Source organism: Balaenoptera acutorostrata, chromosome 15 (assembly GCF_949987535.1).
Source record: "Balaenoptera acutorostrata chromosome 15, mBalAcu1.1, whole genome shotgun sequence".
In the NCBI taxonomy this organism is placed as follows: Eukaryota; Metazoa; Chordata; class Mammalia; order Artiodactyla; family Balaenopteridae; genus Balaenoptera; species Balaenoptera acutorostrata.
In genome coordinates, this window is record NC_080078.1 from 22554282 (window position 1) to 22570886 (window position 16605).

Here is a 16605-nt window from a genome sequence, read left to right on the forward strand (position 1 = left end):
AATATAGGCTGGATTTCAAAGACTTATTAAGGGGGAAAAAAAGCAAAATATCTAATTATTTTAAATATTGATTGTATGTCGAAATGATAATATTTTGGATTTATTGAGTTAAGTAAAATAGTTTCTTTTTACTTGTGTTAAATTGGCTGCCAGAAACTTTGAAATGACATATGCAGCTCAGGTTATATTTCGAATAGACAGCGCTGCTCTAGGCGATAATGATGCCTGCTAGAGTTTGAAAGCCCTTCCTTTATACTGGGGCAGAGCAAGCACCTAATCTAAGGTCCTTCCAGGCCCCCAAATCTGTCTGCTACCTGAATACTCTGATGACCCCCAATACCACCACTACTGTCCCTCTTTAAGGAGCAGGCCTACAGACACAGGCTTTTATTTTATTTTTTTAAATTTTTATTGGAGTATAGCTGATTTACAATGTTGTATTACTTTCTGCTGTACAGCAAAGTGAATCAGTTATACATATACATGTATCCACACTTTTTTAGATTCTGTATAGGCCATTACAGAATATTGAGTAGAGTTTCCTGTGCTATACAGTAGGTCCTTATTAGTTATCTATTTTATATATAGTAGTGTGTATATGTCAATCCCAATATCCCAATTTATCCCTCCCCCTTTCCCCCCTGGTAACCATAAGGTTGTTTTCTACATCTGTGACTCTATTTCTGTTTTGTTAGTAAGTTCATTTGTACCATTTTTTAAAATTCCACATATAAGTGATATCATACAAGATACATGCATTTGTACCAGGTTTATGTTATTTTATTAAAGGGCCTCAATTTCCCCAATAAGATGTTCCCAAGAAATACCAGCTCTAGAACACTTTTTTTTTTTTTTTCTAGAACACTTTTGCTGCACTGAGCATTTTATATGAATTAACCAACTTATCCATCACAACACCCTAATATTCTAGCTAATTTTATTCACATTTTACAGATGAGAAAATAAATTGATTAGAGAGATTAAGCAAATATCCAAAGGTCACAAGAACCAAGACCCGAGCCCAGGCTAGCTGACTTCAGAGCCTTAACCATTACCCTTTACTGCCTGAAAAGATAAACCCATCAAAGGAGACAGAGACTGAGCAGATACACAGCACACTGCCATGCTTCATGCCAATGTGCTCAGCTGTGACAAATCTAGAAGTGGTGATGCCTTGGCCAAGTTGTTCACCTCTATGTGCCCAGTCTCCTTATCTGTAAAATGGAAATAATAATAGTAGCTAGATGATTGGAGTTATTGTGAGGATTATAAGATAAGGCATGTAACCTGAACTGATTTAATGTCTAAGATCTCAGCTACTACCTATTAGTGAAGTGTGATGTTCCTTGTATCCCACTATCCCATAGTTAAGGCAGTTTTATCACAGCTCACCGTTAGTGAGCATCTTTTTTAAATAACTTTATTTATTTATTTTTGGCTGTATTGGGTCTTCGTTTCTGTGCAAGGGCTTTCTCTAGTTGTGGCGAGTGGGGGCCACTCTTCATCGCGGTGCGCAGGCCTCTCACTGTCGCGGCCTCTCTTGTTGCGGAGCACAAGCTCCAGACGCGCAGGCTCAGTAGTTGTGGCTCACGGGCCTAGTTGCTCCGCGGCATGTGGGATCTTCCCAGACCAGGGCTCGAACCCGTGTCCCCTGCATTGGCAGGCGGATTCTCAACCACTGCACCACCAGGGAAGCCCTAGTGAGCATCTTGAGTACATTTGGATAAGGTCAACTCGATATACTTCATAGACTCCCAACCTCATTAATTCCTCCCCTGTGCAATTATTTGCATAATTATAAGTCATAAGGCACATTACAAGCATTTTATCTTATTTAATTTTACCAACAATGCTTGATATGAGCAGATGGGGACTGAAAGCCTGTCAAGTGACTTGGTCATGGCCACACCGCCAGCCTGTTTGTCTCATACTCATCTGGATTGGCACCTGCCTTTATTATTCTCTATATGCACGCTCAGTTTGGTTGTCTCCCAAGAAGGCCACATTTAGACTGAAGACCATGCTGCTGAGGTGTTGATCATTCATTGTCTGGCATTATCCGTGCCTCTTCTACCTCCCTACATGAGGCTAGATAAGGGTTTTCAGCTCTATTTAGTTGCGCTGTTTGGCTGACCACATGTGAGCAATTCTTTTGCTCCTCTGACAGAGAGGAGAAGGCACATAGTAGGGGAGGAAGAAACACCAGATTAGGAGTCAGAGGAACTGGTTCTGGCACTCCCCAGCTGTGTGTGTGTGGCTTTGGACCTGTCACTTGCTTCCTCTGGGCTTCAGTTTCCTGACGTGTAAGTAAAGACCAGATGGTTGAGGATACAATGAAAGACAGTGCTGAGGCAGAGAGAATAATCCCTCCTTTTCCCTCCAAAACCTTTGCTTCCCAATTTTTTAGCCACGTCTGCATTTAGTACCCAGCTCTCCTGTGGAAACAAGAAGAAAGGAATTTATCTTCCCCTTCTCTCCCTCCCTCCCCCTTTCTATAGAACAGAGGGGCTGTAGATGGATGGACCCAGTGCATCAGGAAAATAGCAGGTGTTTTTTTAAAAGATAGGGACAGGGAGTGGGAAAAAAGCCATCATATAAGTTAACAGAAGGTCTAAGACCTGAATAAGAAGTCAGTAATAATTCTGAAGTAAATAGGAATAATAAGGAGTAAATAAAAATGGAAAAAGGAAGTCTTGTTTTAATGGCCTTAAAACAGTTGTTCTCAACTGGGGGTATCCACCCCCAGGGGACACTTGGCAACATCTGGAGACATTTTTGGTTGGCACGACTGGCAAGAGGTGGGGACTGGGGGAGTCAGCTACTGGCATCGAGTGGATTAAGGCCAAGGATGCTGCTATGCATCCTGCAGTGCACAGGACAGCCCCCCACACCAAAGAATTATCCAACCTGCATTAGTTTTCTAGGGCTGCTATAACAAACACCATAGGCTTAAGCAACAGAAACTTATTTTCTCACAATTCTGGAGGTTGGAAGTCCAAGGTCAAGGTTTTCAGGGGGTTGATTTCTTCTGAGGCCTCTCTCCTTGACTTGCAGATGGCTGCCTTCTCCCTGTGTCCTCACATGGTCTTCCCTCTGTGCGTATCTGTGTCTTAATCTCCTCTTCTTATAAGGACACCAGGTATATTGGATTAGGACCCACCCTAATGACCTCATTTTAACTTAACTACCTCTTTAAAGACCCTACGTCCAAATAGGGTACCTCACATTCTGAGGTACTGCTGGTTAGGACTTCAACATATGATTTTTGGAGGGATACAATTCAGTGCGTAACACAGCTCAAAAAGTCACTAGTGCCAAGTGTAAAGAAACCCTCCAAAACACTGGAGATAGCTGGTAAATATTAGAGTAGGATGGTAAACATTTTAGTAAAATTAAAGGCTTTTTAAATTTCTCTAATGGCTGAGCTGAAATTCCTCCTTTGATGTGTTTTGAGGCCTCCTCCGTTGATGTTACTGTTGCTGTGTTCTCTCTTTAGACTGGAGCCCATTGGTGCAGCTGCCAGTAAGGAATACTCTCTGGAGAAGAACTTGGAGAAAATGAAGTTAGACTGGGTTAACATGACGTTCAACTTCGTGAAGTACAGGGACACGGTGAGTCTCAGTCCAACTGTTTGGCCCCCTGAGAGCAGCCCATTTATTCTGTAGTAAATTACAGAAGGGATTCGTTTCAGAACCGCAACAGAACTCAAAGAAGAAGGATCTCTAACCAATCTGTTTTCGAATTTTTTATTGAGATATAATTGACATATAACATTGTGTAAATTTACAATGTACAGTGTGTTGATGTAACACTTTTACATATTGCAGTATGATTACCACCCTAGCTAACACCTCTATCACCTCACATAATTATCCTTCCTTTTTTGTGGTAGGATAATTAAGGTCTAGTCTCTTAGCAGCGTTGAAGTTTTTAATACAGTATTGTTGTCTATAATCACTATGCCGTTGTATCAGATTGTTTCCTCCTGTCCGCCTTCCTGTGCCAGTCAGCCTTCCTCCCAGACACCATGGAGGGATGCATTTTCAAATGAGAAAGGCCTTTTGATTCAGAGCAACAAGCTTTCTGTTGAAAAGGAGCTGAGCAAGCCTCCTGAATTAGCATCTCCCTGGGAGGGCACCCCAGGTCCCTCAGAAGTATACCTGAGGTAGACAATACTTAGCACTTCTCCAGTGTTATTATATTAAGTGCAGGAATCACCTGAGAATCTTTCTAAAGTGCAGGTTCTGATTCAACAGGTTTTGGCTGGGGCCTGAGGTTCTGCAGTTCCAACAAGCTCCCAGATAATACTGAAGCTGTGGTCTCTGGACCACATTTTGAAGAGCAAAGCTGTAGACTTTCTTGTCACTGGCATTTGTAGAAAACATATAAGTTCACAGAGTGCCTGTGGAGCTGCATGAACCTGAAGGGTTTGCTCAGCCATCTCCGGGGTCTGGCTTGCTCTTGGGATGGGCCATGGGTAGGAGGACTTGCTGCTTGGGTTAGCTGTAAATCATGGAGGCAACAGGCAGAAACTCACATACTGCAGGCCGTCAGCTCTTAAACCAGTGCATTTCAACCCTGGTACACTTCTGGTCACTCAGTTCCAATGTGTGTGTGTTTGGGGTGGGTGGCTGGAGTTCCCACACCACCATGCAATTCTCTGACACCAGCTGGGTGCCTTCCTATTCCACTCAGCTTGGACACTATCTACCTGGAGATGGCATCAGATCCCACAGGGTAAGGGTTCAGTCCTACAAGACTGCAAACCCCCTCACTCCCCCATTCTGATGCCAGTCTCAAGCCCAGGGTATCACCTGTGCTTCTGACCGACCAGCTATAGATTGGAGGTCCCAACGACACCCTCCTTGGGTTCAATTAATTTGTTAGAACTGAGAGAAGCAGTTCACTTACTAGATCACTGGATTGTTATAAAAGGATATAGGACCCAGGAACAGCCAGATGGAATGCCTGTGGGGAAGTGGTATGAGGCTTCCATGCTCTCTCTGAGCATGCCACTCTCCCCAAATCTCTACGTGTTCACCAACTCAGAAGCTCTCTGAACCCTCTCCTTTTGTGTTTTTATAGAGGCTTCATTACTTTGGCATAATTGATTAAATCATTGGCCACTGGTGATTGAACTCAATCTCTATCCCTGTTCCCCTCCCAGGAGGTCAGGATGGTAGAACTAAAAGTTTCAACCCTCTAATCACAGGGTTGGCTCTCCTGGCAACCAGCCCCCAACCTTAGATGTGGTCCAAAAAGCCACCTCAATAACAAAATAAAAGATGCGTTTATTGCTCTCATCCCTTAGGAAATTCCAAGGGTTTTAGGAGCTGTGCCAGCAACAAAGACCAAATATGTTTCTTATTATAAATCACAATATCACTCTGGCCTGAGCATCTGTATTTTTAAGGCACCCCTGGTTTTTCTAAAGTGCAGTGTGGATTGAGAACTAAAACCCTAAAGGCTCCCATACTCCTCCCTCCCCCAGGCTGCATGTTATCCTTTTGTGACTTCTTTTCCTTTTTGTCTTGATGCCTTGATTTCACTTGACTAAGAACTGTAGACAAGCCAGTGGGAGGGAGGAGAACTGGGGGCCTCTCCCAGCAAGACCAGGTGACCGTGTGTCCCAGCAGCTTGGTGTTACAGGATCTGATTGGATTAGATACTGCTAGAGGCTGTGGGGCTGAGATGAGGAGTTAAGTTGGGGAACCTGATAACAGCTCAGTTACATCTGGCCAGTCTTCAGAGTTTTTGACTGAAGTAGCTATAGACAAGGGTCAACAGCAAAATGGGAATCGAGGTACCACTTCATTAATAGCTGGACACCCCTCAGTGCAGAGCTGCTGGTAAAAGGTGGATGAGAGAATATATCCTCACTCCAAATTAACCACCCAGATGTAGGTTTGAAAGAAGTGAAAACAGAGCAAGAAAGACCAGACCTACCACAAAGGGACAGACCCTTATCAGCTTTCTTGCCACATGGCCCAGGAGGAAAAGTCCATCTACAGGGGCTAACCTTTAAGGCACAGTAACCCTAACTACCAGTAAAATATGGCCAAATAATTATTTAGTCAGAGGTTCCCAAACTTTCTTGGTTCACAGTGCTGTTGGTATCTGAGTACTTTTTAAATGGTTCCCTTCCCTAGTCCAAAAGAAATACTTAACAGCTTTGTTTATGAAGTAATTGGGTTCAAACAACTTAAGTATTTGTGTCCCATCAACTGAACAAAGGTCTGGGAAAAAGTGCATATAAATTAAAAGAAAAACATTTGTATTTTGTTTTAAAATAACCACAGTTATTTGCTGTGAGTTTGCTGCAGTGCCCTGGGGCACACGGTTTGGGAACCAAAGGTCTAGACCTAACCAGATTAGCAGTTGATTCTACCTGAGGGAGAACTGGGAAAACAAGTGAACAGAAAAGCAGGAACACAGGGAAGGGGACAGAACTCTTCCTCTTCTAAACAGATGCTAGTTGCAGGTCTAGGCTTGGACCGTGTTTGATTTCTGCAAAGGAGGTAAAAAAGTCTTTAAGAATATTTTCAAGGAAGAAAATAGAAACTTCCACCTCCTACAAGACATAGTGTCCCACAAGGGTGGAGATCTGAGCTGTGAGGACTTTGAGGATCAGCATAAAAATCTGTGGGGGAGAGGTCTTGCGATTTTGACGGGGTGGTCATTTTTATTCACAGGATACAAGCATCTTGTGTGCAGTTGATGACATTCAACTGCTACTTGATGATCACGTGATAAAGACCCAGACCATGTGTGGCTCTCCATTTGTCAAACCAATAGAAGCAGAATGCCGGGTAAGAGGAAATGAGGTTGAATGTTTTGTGATGGCCCGTTAGCTCCGGGTTTCTTGGAGGAGCAAGAAGGTTTTTTTTTTGTTTTTTTTTCTGGCTGTGTGGCATGAGGGATCTTAGGTGCCTGACCAGGGATCCAGCCCGTACCCCCTGCAGCGGAAGAGCGGAGTCTTAACCACTGGACCACCAGGGAAGTCCCGGAAGAAGGTTTTTAAGTCCAATTAACAAAGAAACTCACTTTCTCTTGATTAGAAAAAAAAAAACACAACAAAAGACTGAAAGCAATAACCATCCAAGTAAGCCTTTATAACAGTCTGCCAGAAGCTTTTGCAACAGTCTGCTGAAAGAGAAGATGAGACTATTTGAATGCACCAAACAAAAATACATTTGGAAAGTATCTTACGGGCTATAGTAATCTAGAATGTAAATTACATGAGGTTTGGCCTCCTTTGCTCTTTGTTTGTAGAAGTGGGATAGGCGAAGGACACAAACTTGAGCCAGACTGCCTGGGTTCAAATTCTGACTCTGCCCCTTATCAGTTGTATGACCTTGGACAAGTTACTTGAATTAGTTGTATGTCAGTTTCTGCACCTGTGAAGTGAGCTTTGTAATAATATCTCCCTCATAAATCTGTTGGATTAAATTGGTTTCGCATACATAAAGCACTCAGACCATCACTTGTCACAGAGTAAGCCTTATAAATATTATTGTTGTTGTTTTTGTTATTATTATGATTATTCCACTAGGAAAAGAACTCTATGAGGGCAAGGACTCGTTTTTTTCTCTCATTGCTGTATCCACTTTGCCTAGAAGAGTGACCAGGACATAGCGGGCACTCAATACGTATTTGTGGAACAAGTGAATGAGTGAATGCGTCAATTTGTCGGTGGGTCTGTGATGCAGAGTGGCATGTTAATGACTCAGATATGAAATGCTAAATTTGCAGAACTGGGAAGAAAAGCTAGTTCGCGTGCAGGAAATTTTGGATGCCTGGTTAAAATGCCAAGCCACCTGGCTATACCTGGAACCAATCTTCAGTTCAGAGGACATCATAGCCCAGATGCCAGAAGAGGGCAGGAAATTTGCCGTCATTGACAGTTACTGGAAATCACTCATGTCCCAAGCCGTGAGTTTTTACTACCTAGCACATCTCACCATCAGGAATGTGGGATGCCGTACAGATGCTCCTCATTGTGCAATGCAGCCATGTCCCTTGAAACCTATTAGTAAACTGGATTTTTGCAAATTCAATATCTTTATAAATTTTTTCTAATTTCAAAAGTTATTTGTTATTAAAAATTCAAACATGGAAATAGGAAATATAAAAAGTAGACGCCTTTTGAGATCCCACCTTTGTAGAGGTAACTATTAGCAGTTTGGATAATTTAGCTCTCATTCCTAACGAGGTATAAGATTTTATTTGTTACACGATAATGCAATAAAGCTTGTATACATCGAGAATAATTTTAGAATTCAGATAATTCTCTGTATTCAGTTACTCAGTTGTTTAACAAATGTTCAAGGGGCCAGCGCAGACTAGTATAGAATGTCGTGGTCTGAATTCCACAATCCCAGAAGTTAAAATATAATTGGCTTCGTTGGTTTCAGGTGCCCAACCCCCAGTCAACCATGGCCAGAGGAAGAGGGTCATGTTATATGAGCAGTCAACCTTGTGGGATTAGGAGATGATTAGGGTAGGAGGGTCATTAGTTGATGGGCTGGTCGCACACTCATTACAATAACCAGTCTCAGAATCTGGGAACCCCATGATGATTATCACCTTTTTTTATGGAACCTAGGTAAAAGATACCAGGGTTCTGATAGCAGCAGACCAACCACGGATGGCTGAGAGGCTTCAAGAAGCCAACCTTCTGTTGGAGGACATCCAGAAGGGGCTGAATGATTACTTGGAGAAGAAGAGACTATTTTTCCCCAGGTATCCAGTATCATTCTCTTGCTTGAAGTTGCCCTCTTGACGCATATATAGGTAGAATTACATTTTTTCATACTGAGAGTTAGCTTCTACCCATCTATTCCATATTCTTTCTAGGTTTTCCATTCCCCAAAAGACAGCTCTCAGGGGTAAGGCGTGTCTTCACGGTCACTATTTAGAGTGAGGTTGAATGGACACCAATGGAACCAGCATGGTCAAATACCCAATTAGAGGGGTATAGTACTCAAGAGCCTGGACTTTGGAGTTAAACAGACCTCAGTTTGAGTCCTTAGCCACACGTGGCTATCCAGTGCTTGAAATGTGGCTAGTGTAACTTAGAAAGCAAATTTTTAACCTATTTAATATTAATTTTTTAAATGTAAATAGTCACATTTGGCTAATTGCTTCAGTGCTGGACAACACAAATATAGCACAAATAGTGGAAAGAACCTCGATTTGGAAGCACAAAACTTAGTAAGAGGAGACCTCTGAAATTTGGGCTTCTAGTCCTATACCCACTACTGTTATTCCTAATAAAAATATGAATAATAGCCAACACCCATACAGCATTTACCATATGCCAGGTCACCACTTTAAGTGCTTACATGAATTATCTGATTTAACCCTTACAATAATCCTATGAGGTTGCTAACATTATTTTTACCCCCATTTTACGAATGAGGAAACAAACAGTAACTTGCCAAAAAGCACAAGACTGGTAAAAGAACAAGCTAGAATTCAAATTCAGGTAGTCTGGGTAAGACACTCAGTTATTTAAATTCTCTGAGCTTCATTTTCTCCGTAAGTTAATTAAACACATACACAAAGTATCTCAATATTTCTTTGTGCATTTTTATGGAATAAAATTAAACACTCTCAACAAACACTTTGAAAATGTTATTGATAGTCACATATTTTAAATTAATTTTAGCTTGAAAATACAGTGCTGAATAATGATTTTAGTTTTAAATTATACAGATATATTAATTATTACTCTTACGGCCATTGGCCTTATTCATTATCTTACATGATGAATCCATAGAGGTCAGCTATTTGAATTTCACTTGGGAGTGGGAGAAATTGACATCCTCATTAGATATTGGTTAGTCAACCAGCCAACAAATAATTATTGAGCTATTCCTACCCATTCAGTGCTGCAGTTATAGTGTATTAATTTGCTTTGCTGCATAACAAGCCACCCCAAAACTTAGAAGCTTAAAACAACAGCTATTTTACTTAGCTCACAATTCTGTGGGTTGGAAGATTGGGCTGAGCTCAGCTGGGTAGTTCTTCTGGTCTCATCAGGGCTCACTCAAGTGACTACAGTCAACTGGCAGTCAGTGGCCTCAGTCACTTGTCTGGTGGTTAGCTTCCTGTTGACCAGGGCAGTGAGGATAATTGGGCCACATGTCTTTTATCCTCCAGAATGCTAGCCTGGGTTTATTCACATGGTGGTGGTTGTAGGGTTCCCAAGAGCAGCAAGAGTGGAAGCTTCAAGGCCTCTTGATGTTTAAGCTTGGTACTAGTACAAATTCATGTTTGCCACAGTCTATTGGCCAAAGCAGGACACAGACCCAGCCAAGATTCAAGAGATGTGAAAACAAACTCCACCTCTTAAAGAGAGAAGCTGCAAATATTGTGGTCTTTTTGTAATCCACCAAATACAGTGAAAACCATCATCATATGATCCCTCCATTATGGAACTTAAAACCTAGTGGTTACAGTAGAGGTTTGTCCCTTGAACATTTTCTGAAGGTTTGTTGTTGCTTAGGGTATAAGCAAGAGAATGAAGCTATCTTATTACCTCTAATATAAAACATGATAAAGCCCTCTGCACATGAATAGGCTCATTATTAACATGCACTTCTTACTTCCCACCTGTAACATTTTTCTGGAGATAAGGAAAGAAAGGGAAGTCTTTTCTCCTCCTACCCAGCTGTTCTCAACACTGACTGCACATTAGAATCGCCTGGGATTTTTAAAAATACAAATTCCCAGACCCAATCCCAGATCAGTTATATTATAATCTCTGGGAAGTGGAACCTTGGCATTGGAAATTTTTTTATAAGCTCTGCAGATGATTCTAAAGTGCAGCCAAGGTTAAGAACCACTGCTCTATCCAGGTTTCTTTCACCTGGTAGCAACCGCTCTCTCCCAGCCATATAAAATCCACATATACCAGCTTTCTTCCTTTCTTTTGCTAAGTCAAAACCATCTCCACCCTCTATGCCCTAGATGAAAAATGGTGAAGAGGAGTGGGCCTCAGATAAGACTCTAGAAGTAGCTGGCGTTCACGGGAGTGTCATCTACCTGTTGGGGAGTATCACCTTGTTGGAAAAAGAAGCTCTTAGAAGAGATTCCAGTAGCCATCTTCCTTTGCTTTGCAATAGGTTCTTCTTCCTATCAAATGATGAGCTGCTGGAGATCTTGTCAGAGACAAAGGACCCCCTCCGAGTTCAACCACACTTGAAGAAGTGCTTTGAAGGAATTGCCAAGCTGGAGTTTACAGACAGTCTGGAGATTGTGGGCATGATTAGCTCAGAAAAAGAAATCGTTCCATTCAAACAGAAAATCTCCCCAGCTCAAGCCAAAGTAACTCCACTTACCCATTTTTGGTTCTTATCGTCATAACAGAGCGAAACAGAGAGAGGCAGATTGTTGGTTAAGCATTTGGACTCTGGTTCCAGACTGCCTGGGTGTGGAACACTTAGATTACACAACTTAATGACAGGGTGACTTTGGGGAACTAATCTTTCTGAGTCTGCTTGCTCATCTCTAAGATGGAGATTATACTGCAATTCACATGGCATCCTAAATTTGTGGAAGGATTTCAACCAAACTTGATGTGGAGGCAGCAGCAGGAATCAGATCCAAACAACTAATGCTGTTTAAATCCCCATGAGCAGAGCCCAGTTTAAAGAGATCTGGTCAGATGGGGCAGGTGTTTTTAAAGGTCAATAATATTTCATGGAATTAATGCCATTTAACTCAGATTTTTCATACATGTGCCCTTATCAAATGAGTAAAATGTAAGTTACTTCCACTCTTGCTGAACATGACAGCACCCCAGCGTAGAAATAGACAAGCACTCTTGCCTTGCTGTTTTTTGCCACCCACACATTTAAGTTGCAACAACCAGGGATCATACCTTAAAACCAGACACCAGCTAGCTCACAAGCACCTGAGGTCAGCAGGTACAGTTTCCTGAAATTCTAACACTGAATAATATGCTGCACATTCAAATTACCTGCAGAGCTTTAAAAAATCCAAATGCCCTGCTTGCATCTCATACCAATTAAATCAGAATGTCTGGGAGTGGGAGTCAGGCATCCATAATTTTTAAAGATCTCCAGATGATTCCAGTGCACAGCCAAGTTTGGGGACCACTGGAATAATGCGAGAATTAGAACTGTTCAATTAGAAATGAGCAATTTATTTTATGAACTTGTCGACTAATTAAAAATGCACAACCTAAACGTTAAGAGTTGTGTTTTATTCAGCGGACACTCTTAGGACTTCAAGCTGGAGAGGCAGCATCTCAAGTAACCCTGAGAAAACTGCTTGGAGGAGGCAAGGAGGGGAGATATATAGGAGTTTTGCAACAAAGGGCAGGTAGTCTGAACTTCAAAAGATTATTGTTAATTTAAGAAAACCAGATACCTCAAGTTAAGGAATTTAGTGCTTTTCTATGGATGGGAAAATGCAAAAGTCTAGGCTCATTGAAATCATTTTTTTGATATGCACGTCAGCTATCTGGGGCCAGTATCCTGTGTTTTCTCACCCTGAGTTCCCCCAGGGCTCACCAGCTCCCTTTGGGAGGTGGTGGCTGCAGTCACTGATGGCTGCAGCATCTTTTGATTACTGATATGGCAGAGGCAATATTTTATTTCTCAAACTGAAGTGCAAATCTGTCATTTGTCTCCTGAGAGAGACATAAATAACATTATTTACAGTTGTCTTCCAGAATATGATATGAAAGAAGTGCATGTTAAAAACTCCCTATTGCCCCTTTTTTGAGACGTACACTTCTTAGAATACAGTAAATAAGTGTAAAACCAATAGTTAAAGAATACTGGCTTGAAGGTGTGCAAACCTTTGGCCTCCCTCCAGCCCTGTCCAGAGAGAAAGCTGGCTTCTGCCCATGGTCCCTCCCTCCAGGCTTGGCTAACTGTCACTGCCTCTCTGTCTGTCTCAACCCACAGGGCATGGTGGAAAGATGGCTCCAGCAGGTGGAACAGATGATGCTTGCCAGTATGCAGGAAGTTATTAGACTTGGGATTGAAGCGTATGTCCAGGTAAATGAAAATTGGGGTACACATGCCAGGGTGTTGGTACACCAACAAGAACTTTGGGGACAAGGTTAAATGGAAGCCTGTCTTCTGCTAAAACCCACCCCTCTCCTGCTGAGTAACACCTGACCACTCTGTGCCTCTTTCTCCTTTCCCTGTAAATCCTGGGGCAATGTATATATTTCTGAATATAAAACGTTTGCAGTTAGAAGCAGCTGACACTAGCATAGCCTGTGAGCCAGAACCCTTTGTTTGCTGTGGGCCAGGGCTTTCTGTGAAAATAATTGATGGCAAGTGGTTTATTTAGAGCCCCTTCCCAATTAAGCATCCCCTGCCCCAGGCTTTTATTAACATTACACATGCCTTGAAGGGCACAACTCCTTAAGCTCCCAAAGCTTTAGGTGACCTGTATAACAGAAGGCCTAAGGGAAAAGAACCTGTTGCAATTACTCTTTAGCCAGCTCCTCGCAAGGTTAATGTTGTCAGACTAGATATTTGGTCTCCTCTACTTTAGGTGCTTCTCACTTTGGGGCCCCCACCCCTATCCCCAGGACTTTTTCCATCAAAAAAAGGGGTATTCAATTAACACCTTCCCACTAAAGTACCAAGGACTGACCCTGCTGCCCCTCTCAGTAGTATTTGCCTTGTAAATGAAAGACCAGTCCTTTGTCCCATGATATATTACAAATAAAAAATTAGGTTAAAGAAAAACGGCTACCTGTATGAAGTTATTTCACGCAATTGCATCTGTAGCCAGACACAGCAAACTTTTTCTGTAAAGGACCAGATAGTAAATGTTTTCAGCTCTGCAGGCAATATACACCAGGCACAACTATTTATCCTTGCCTTTCTAATACAAAAGGAGCCTTGGATGATGGGTTCAACAGTGGGCATGGCTGTATTACAATATAACTTTATTTACAAAAACAGATATGGCCATATTTGGCCCTCAGGCTATAATTTCCCTATCTATAGTTAAAAAAAGTTAGGGCGGTCATGGCTAAGAAAATCGTGGGGCAGTACTGCAGTGTTATGTAGCTATCAAAAGGAGTAGTTATATAAATACTTTCTGAACAACACCTTGATTATAACTATGTAAAATCCCTGGATGGGAGCATTAAAGAAAAAAAAGAAAGAAAGGAGTTGTTGACTGAAAAAAAAATGCACAACATGAGAGTTGTGAGTTAAGTTTTATTTGGGGCAAAATGAGGACTATAGACTGGGAGACAGCATTTCAGATATCTCTCAGAAAATGCTCCAAAGAAGTAGGGGGGAAGGTCAGTATATATGTGATTTTGGTGAAGGGGAAGTACATGCAATCGTCACATATTTTTTGCAGAAGTTTTCTTCTAGTCTCGTGAAGGTTGCTGCTAGCCACGAGGAGCAGATGTCACCATGAAGGGTTTTAATGCTTTTCTAGATATGAGGAGATACAAGAATTGGGCTCATAAAATGCTTTCCTGAAAATATCCAATTATCTGAAGACCTGTTCTGCCAGTTTTTCCCAGAGCACAGAGTGCCTCATTCCTGATCTCCACCCTGAACTCCTTGCAGGGGGTGTTGAAGGTCAGCAGCTGCAGCAGGTCATAACTTAATCCTTGTAGAGGTAGATGGCAAGTGACAACTTATAGGCGACAGAGTTAATGAAATTGTTGGTGATGATCCTTTTCTTTTTCATAAAATTCAGGGAGGAAGACATAAATCAGTAATCCCAGAAATGTCAAGCCTTGTAGCCCCTGAGGTTGGGGATGAATTTTGTTTTTGTTGAGGGGGTAAGATGGTGGTGGATGTTTTTAGGAAGTCAGTTTAAATCACACAAGATGAACTGACCCTACAATGTGCCCCACTGCACTTTCCCAGGTCCCTCGTAATCACTGGGTCTTGCAGTGGCCTGGCCAGGTGGTTATCTGTGTCTCCTCCATCTTTTGGACCCAGGAGGTTTCCCAAGCCCTGGTTGAAAAGACCCTACCGGTAAGTGAGCCTGTCATGAAGCTTGTAGAGGAGATTTGAGCTTGATTATGATTTGAATGACATATAATTAGAGTAGCCATTTTTCTAAACAAAAAAATAAACAGCCCCATGGTGTCACAGAAGGCAGGGTTCTCTTCAGGACAGAGATTTGGGAATTAGGGCTGTCCTGGAGTTCTGTATAAGAACTCTCACATTTCTTCCCAGATGGAAATTCTAGGCCGCAGTATCCTAAGTTTCATCAGCCTTTGCTTCCAAGTGTCAACCTGGCAGAATTTCTACCAAGAGAGACTGCTCATCTTCTTCCTGGGCCAAGAAGCCACCTGATCCTGTTTTCCTCTCCTCTTCCTCCACCATATCCCTTCTTACCACCTCCAGTCCAACACTAACCCACCTCCAGCTTTTCCTTCAGCTTTCTCTTGAGACCAAGAATGCTCAGGTCCTGCTTATCTTCAGATCCAGACACACATATTTCCAGCTAACTCTGCCACTGATGCCTGTACTTGAGAGTTCAAGACCTGGATGGATTTGAGTTCAAATTCTGACACCTCCACCTGTTAGATATGTGACCATGGTCAAGTTACGTAACCTGAACCTCAGTCTCCTTGTCTATAAAATGGAAGGAATTGTAGCACCACACCTTACTACTGTGAAGGGTTAAATGAGATGCTAGTAAATTATTCAGTACTTAGATCCTAGGCTATAAACCCCACAGGGCAGGGGGCATGTCTTCTTCGCTCACTATTATATCTCAGGGGGTTATTGCAGTGTCAAGCACATAGTAGTTGCTCAATAAATATTTTTTGACTGAATACATGGTAACTCCATTCCCAACATTTTTACCATGGTATAATTTCCCATGATTATCTCATCAGAATTCCTGTTATTCCCCTATATACAATATGATTGTCTGTGGCTAGAATATATTTTAATTTACTATATTTTGCTTTATACATTAAAATTAGAACATTAGTATTTGACCAAGTTTCACTTTTTACAGATTTCTTGTTGATAATTCCTAAAAGATGTGTTGCACTTTACACGTGCAAACTGCTTTCACGTACATCATTTCAAACCTCAGAAACACTAAAAAATTCTGACTTTTGTGACTGTATCTCTGTGCCCCAGTATTCCTACCTGTAAAAGAGGAGAGTGCTTCCCATCACACACTCAAGCCCTGGAGTACAATGAATGCTGAATGATGTGCCTTGGCATCCTAAAGGTGTTGGTACAGAATTGCTATCCATCCATCCATCTACCCATTGTTCATTTAACAAATATTTGTTTGACTTTGCAACTGGGACTTTGCTGCTAGGCAAAGGGAATTAGAGGTGAATGAGACAGTCATGGTCCCTGTCCTCACGGATTTACAGTCTAGTGGGGGGAGATAAAAAGGCTCTTTTATAGAACTATGATACTGAAAGTACAGGGATCCAGAAAGCATGGGAAGGAAGGAGAAAAGTAAGAGAGGGGAAGATTTCCCAGAAAAACAGTGTCTAAGAGGAGACATAAAATATGAATAGGGAGTAGCCAAGCAAAGAACAGGAGAAAGAGCACTCCCGAGAGAGAGAGGAGAGAGAGAGAGGAGAGAGAGACCAGAATGTGCAAA

General features: G+C 41.9%; 1 protein-coding gene across 1 annotated transcript in view; it reads left to right on the plus strand.

Annotated features, from left to right (window-relative positions):
- DNAH3 (dynein axonemal heavy chain 3) overlaps positions 1-16605 on the plus strand; it is a 213039-nt gene that overhangs the window by 75588 nt on the left and 120846 nt on the right. The window contains exons 21-27 of the mRNA XM_028168507.2: positions 3497-3611; positions 6693-6809; positions 7753-7932; positions 8606-8742; positions 11130-11331; positions 12942-13034; positions 14889-14999. Coding sequence (XP_028024308.2) covers positions 3497-3611; positions 6693-6809; positions 7753-7932; positions 8606-8742; positions 11130-11331; positions 12942-13034; positions 14889-14999 — 955 coding nt within the window. The remainder of the gene's footprint in view (positions 1-3496; positions 3612-6692; positions 6810-7752; positions 7933-8605; positions 8743-11129; positions 11332-12941; positions 13035-14888; positions 15000-16605) is intronic.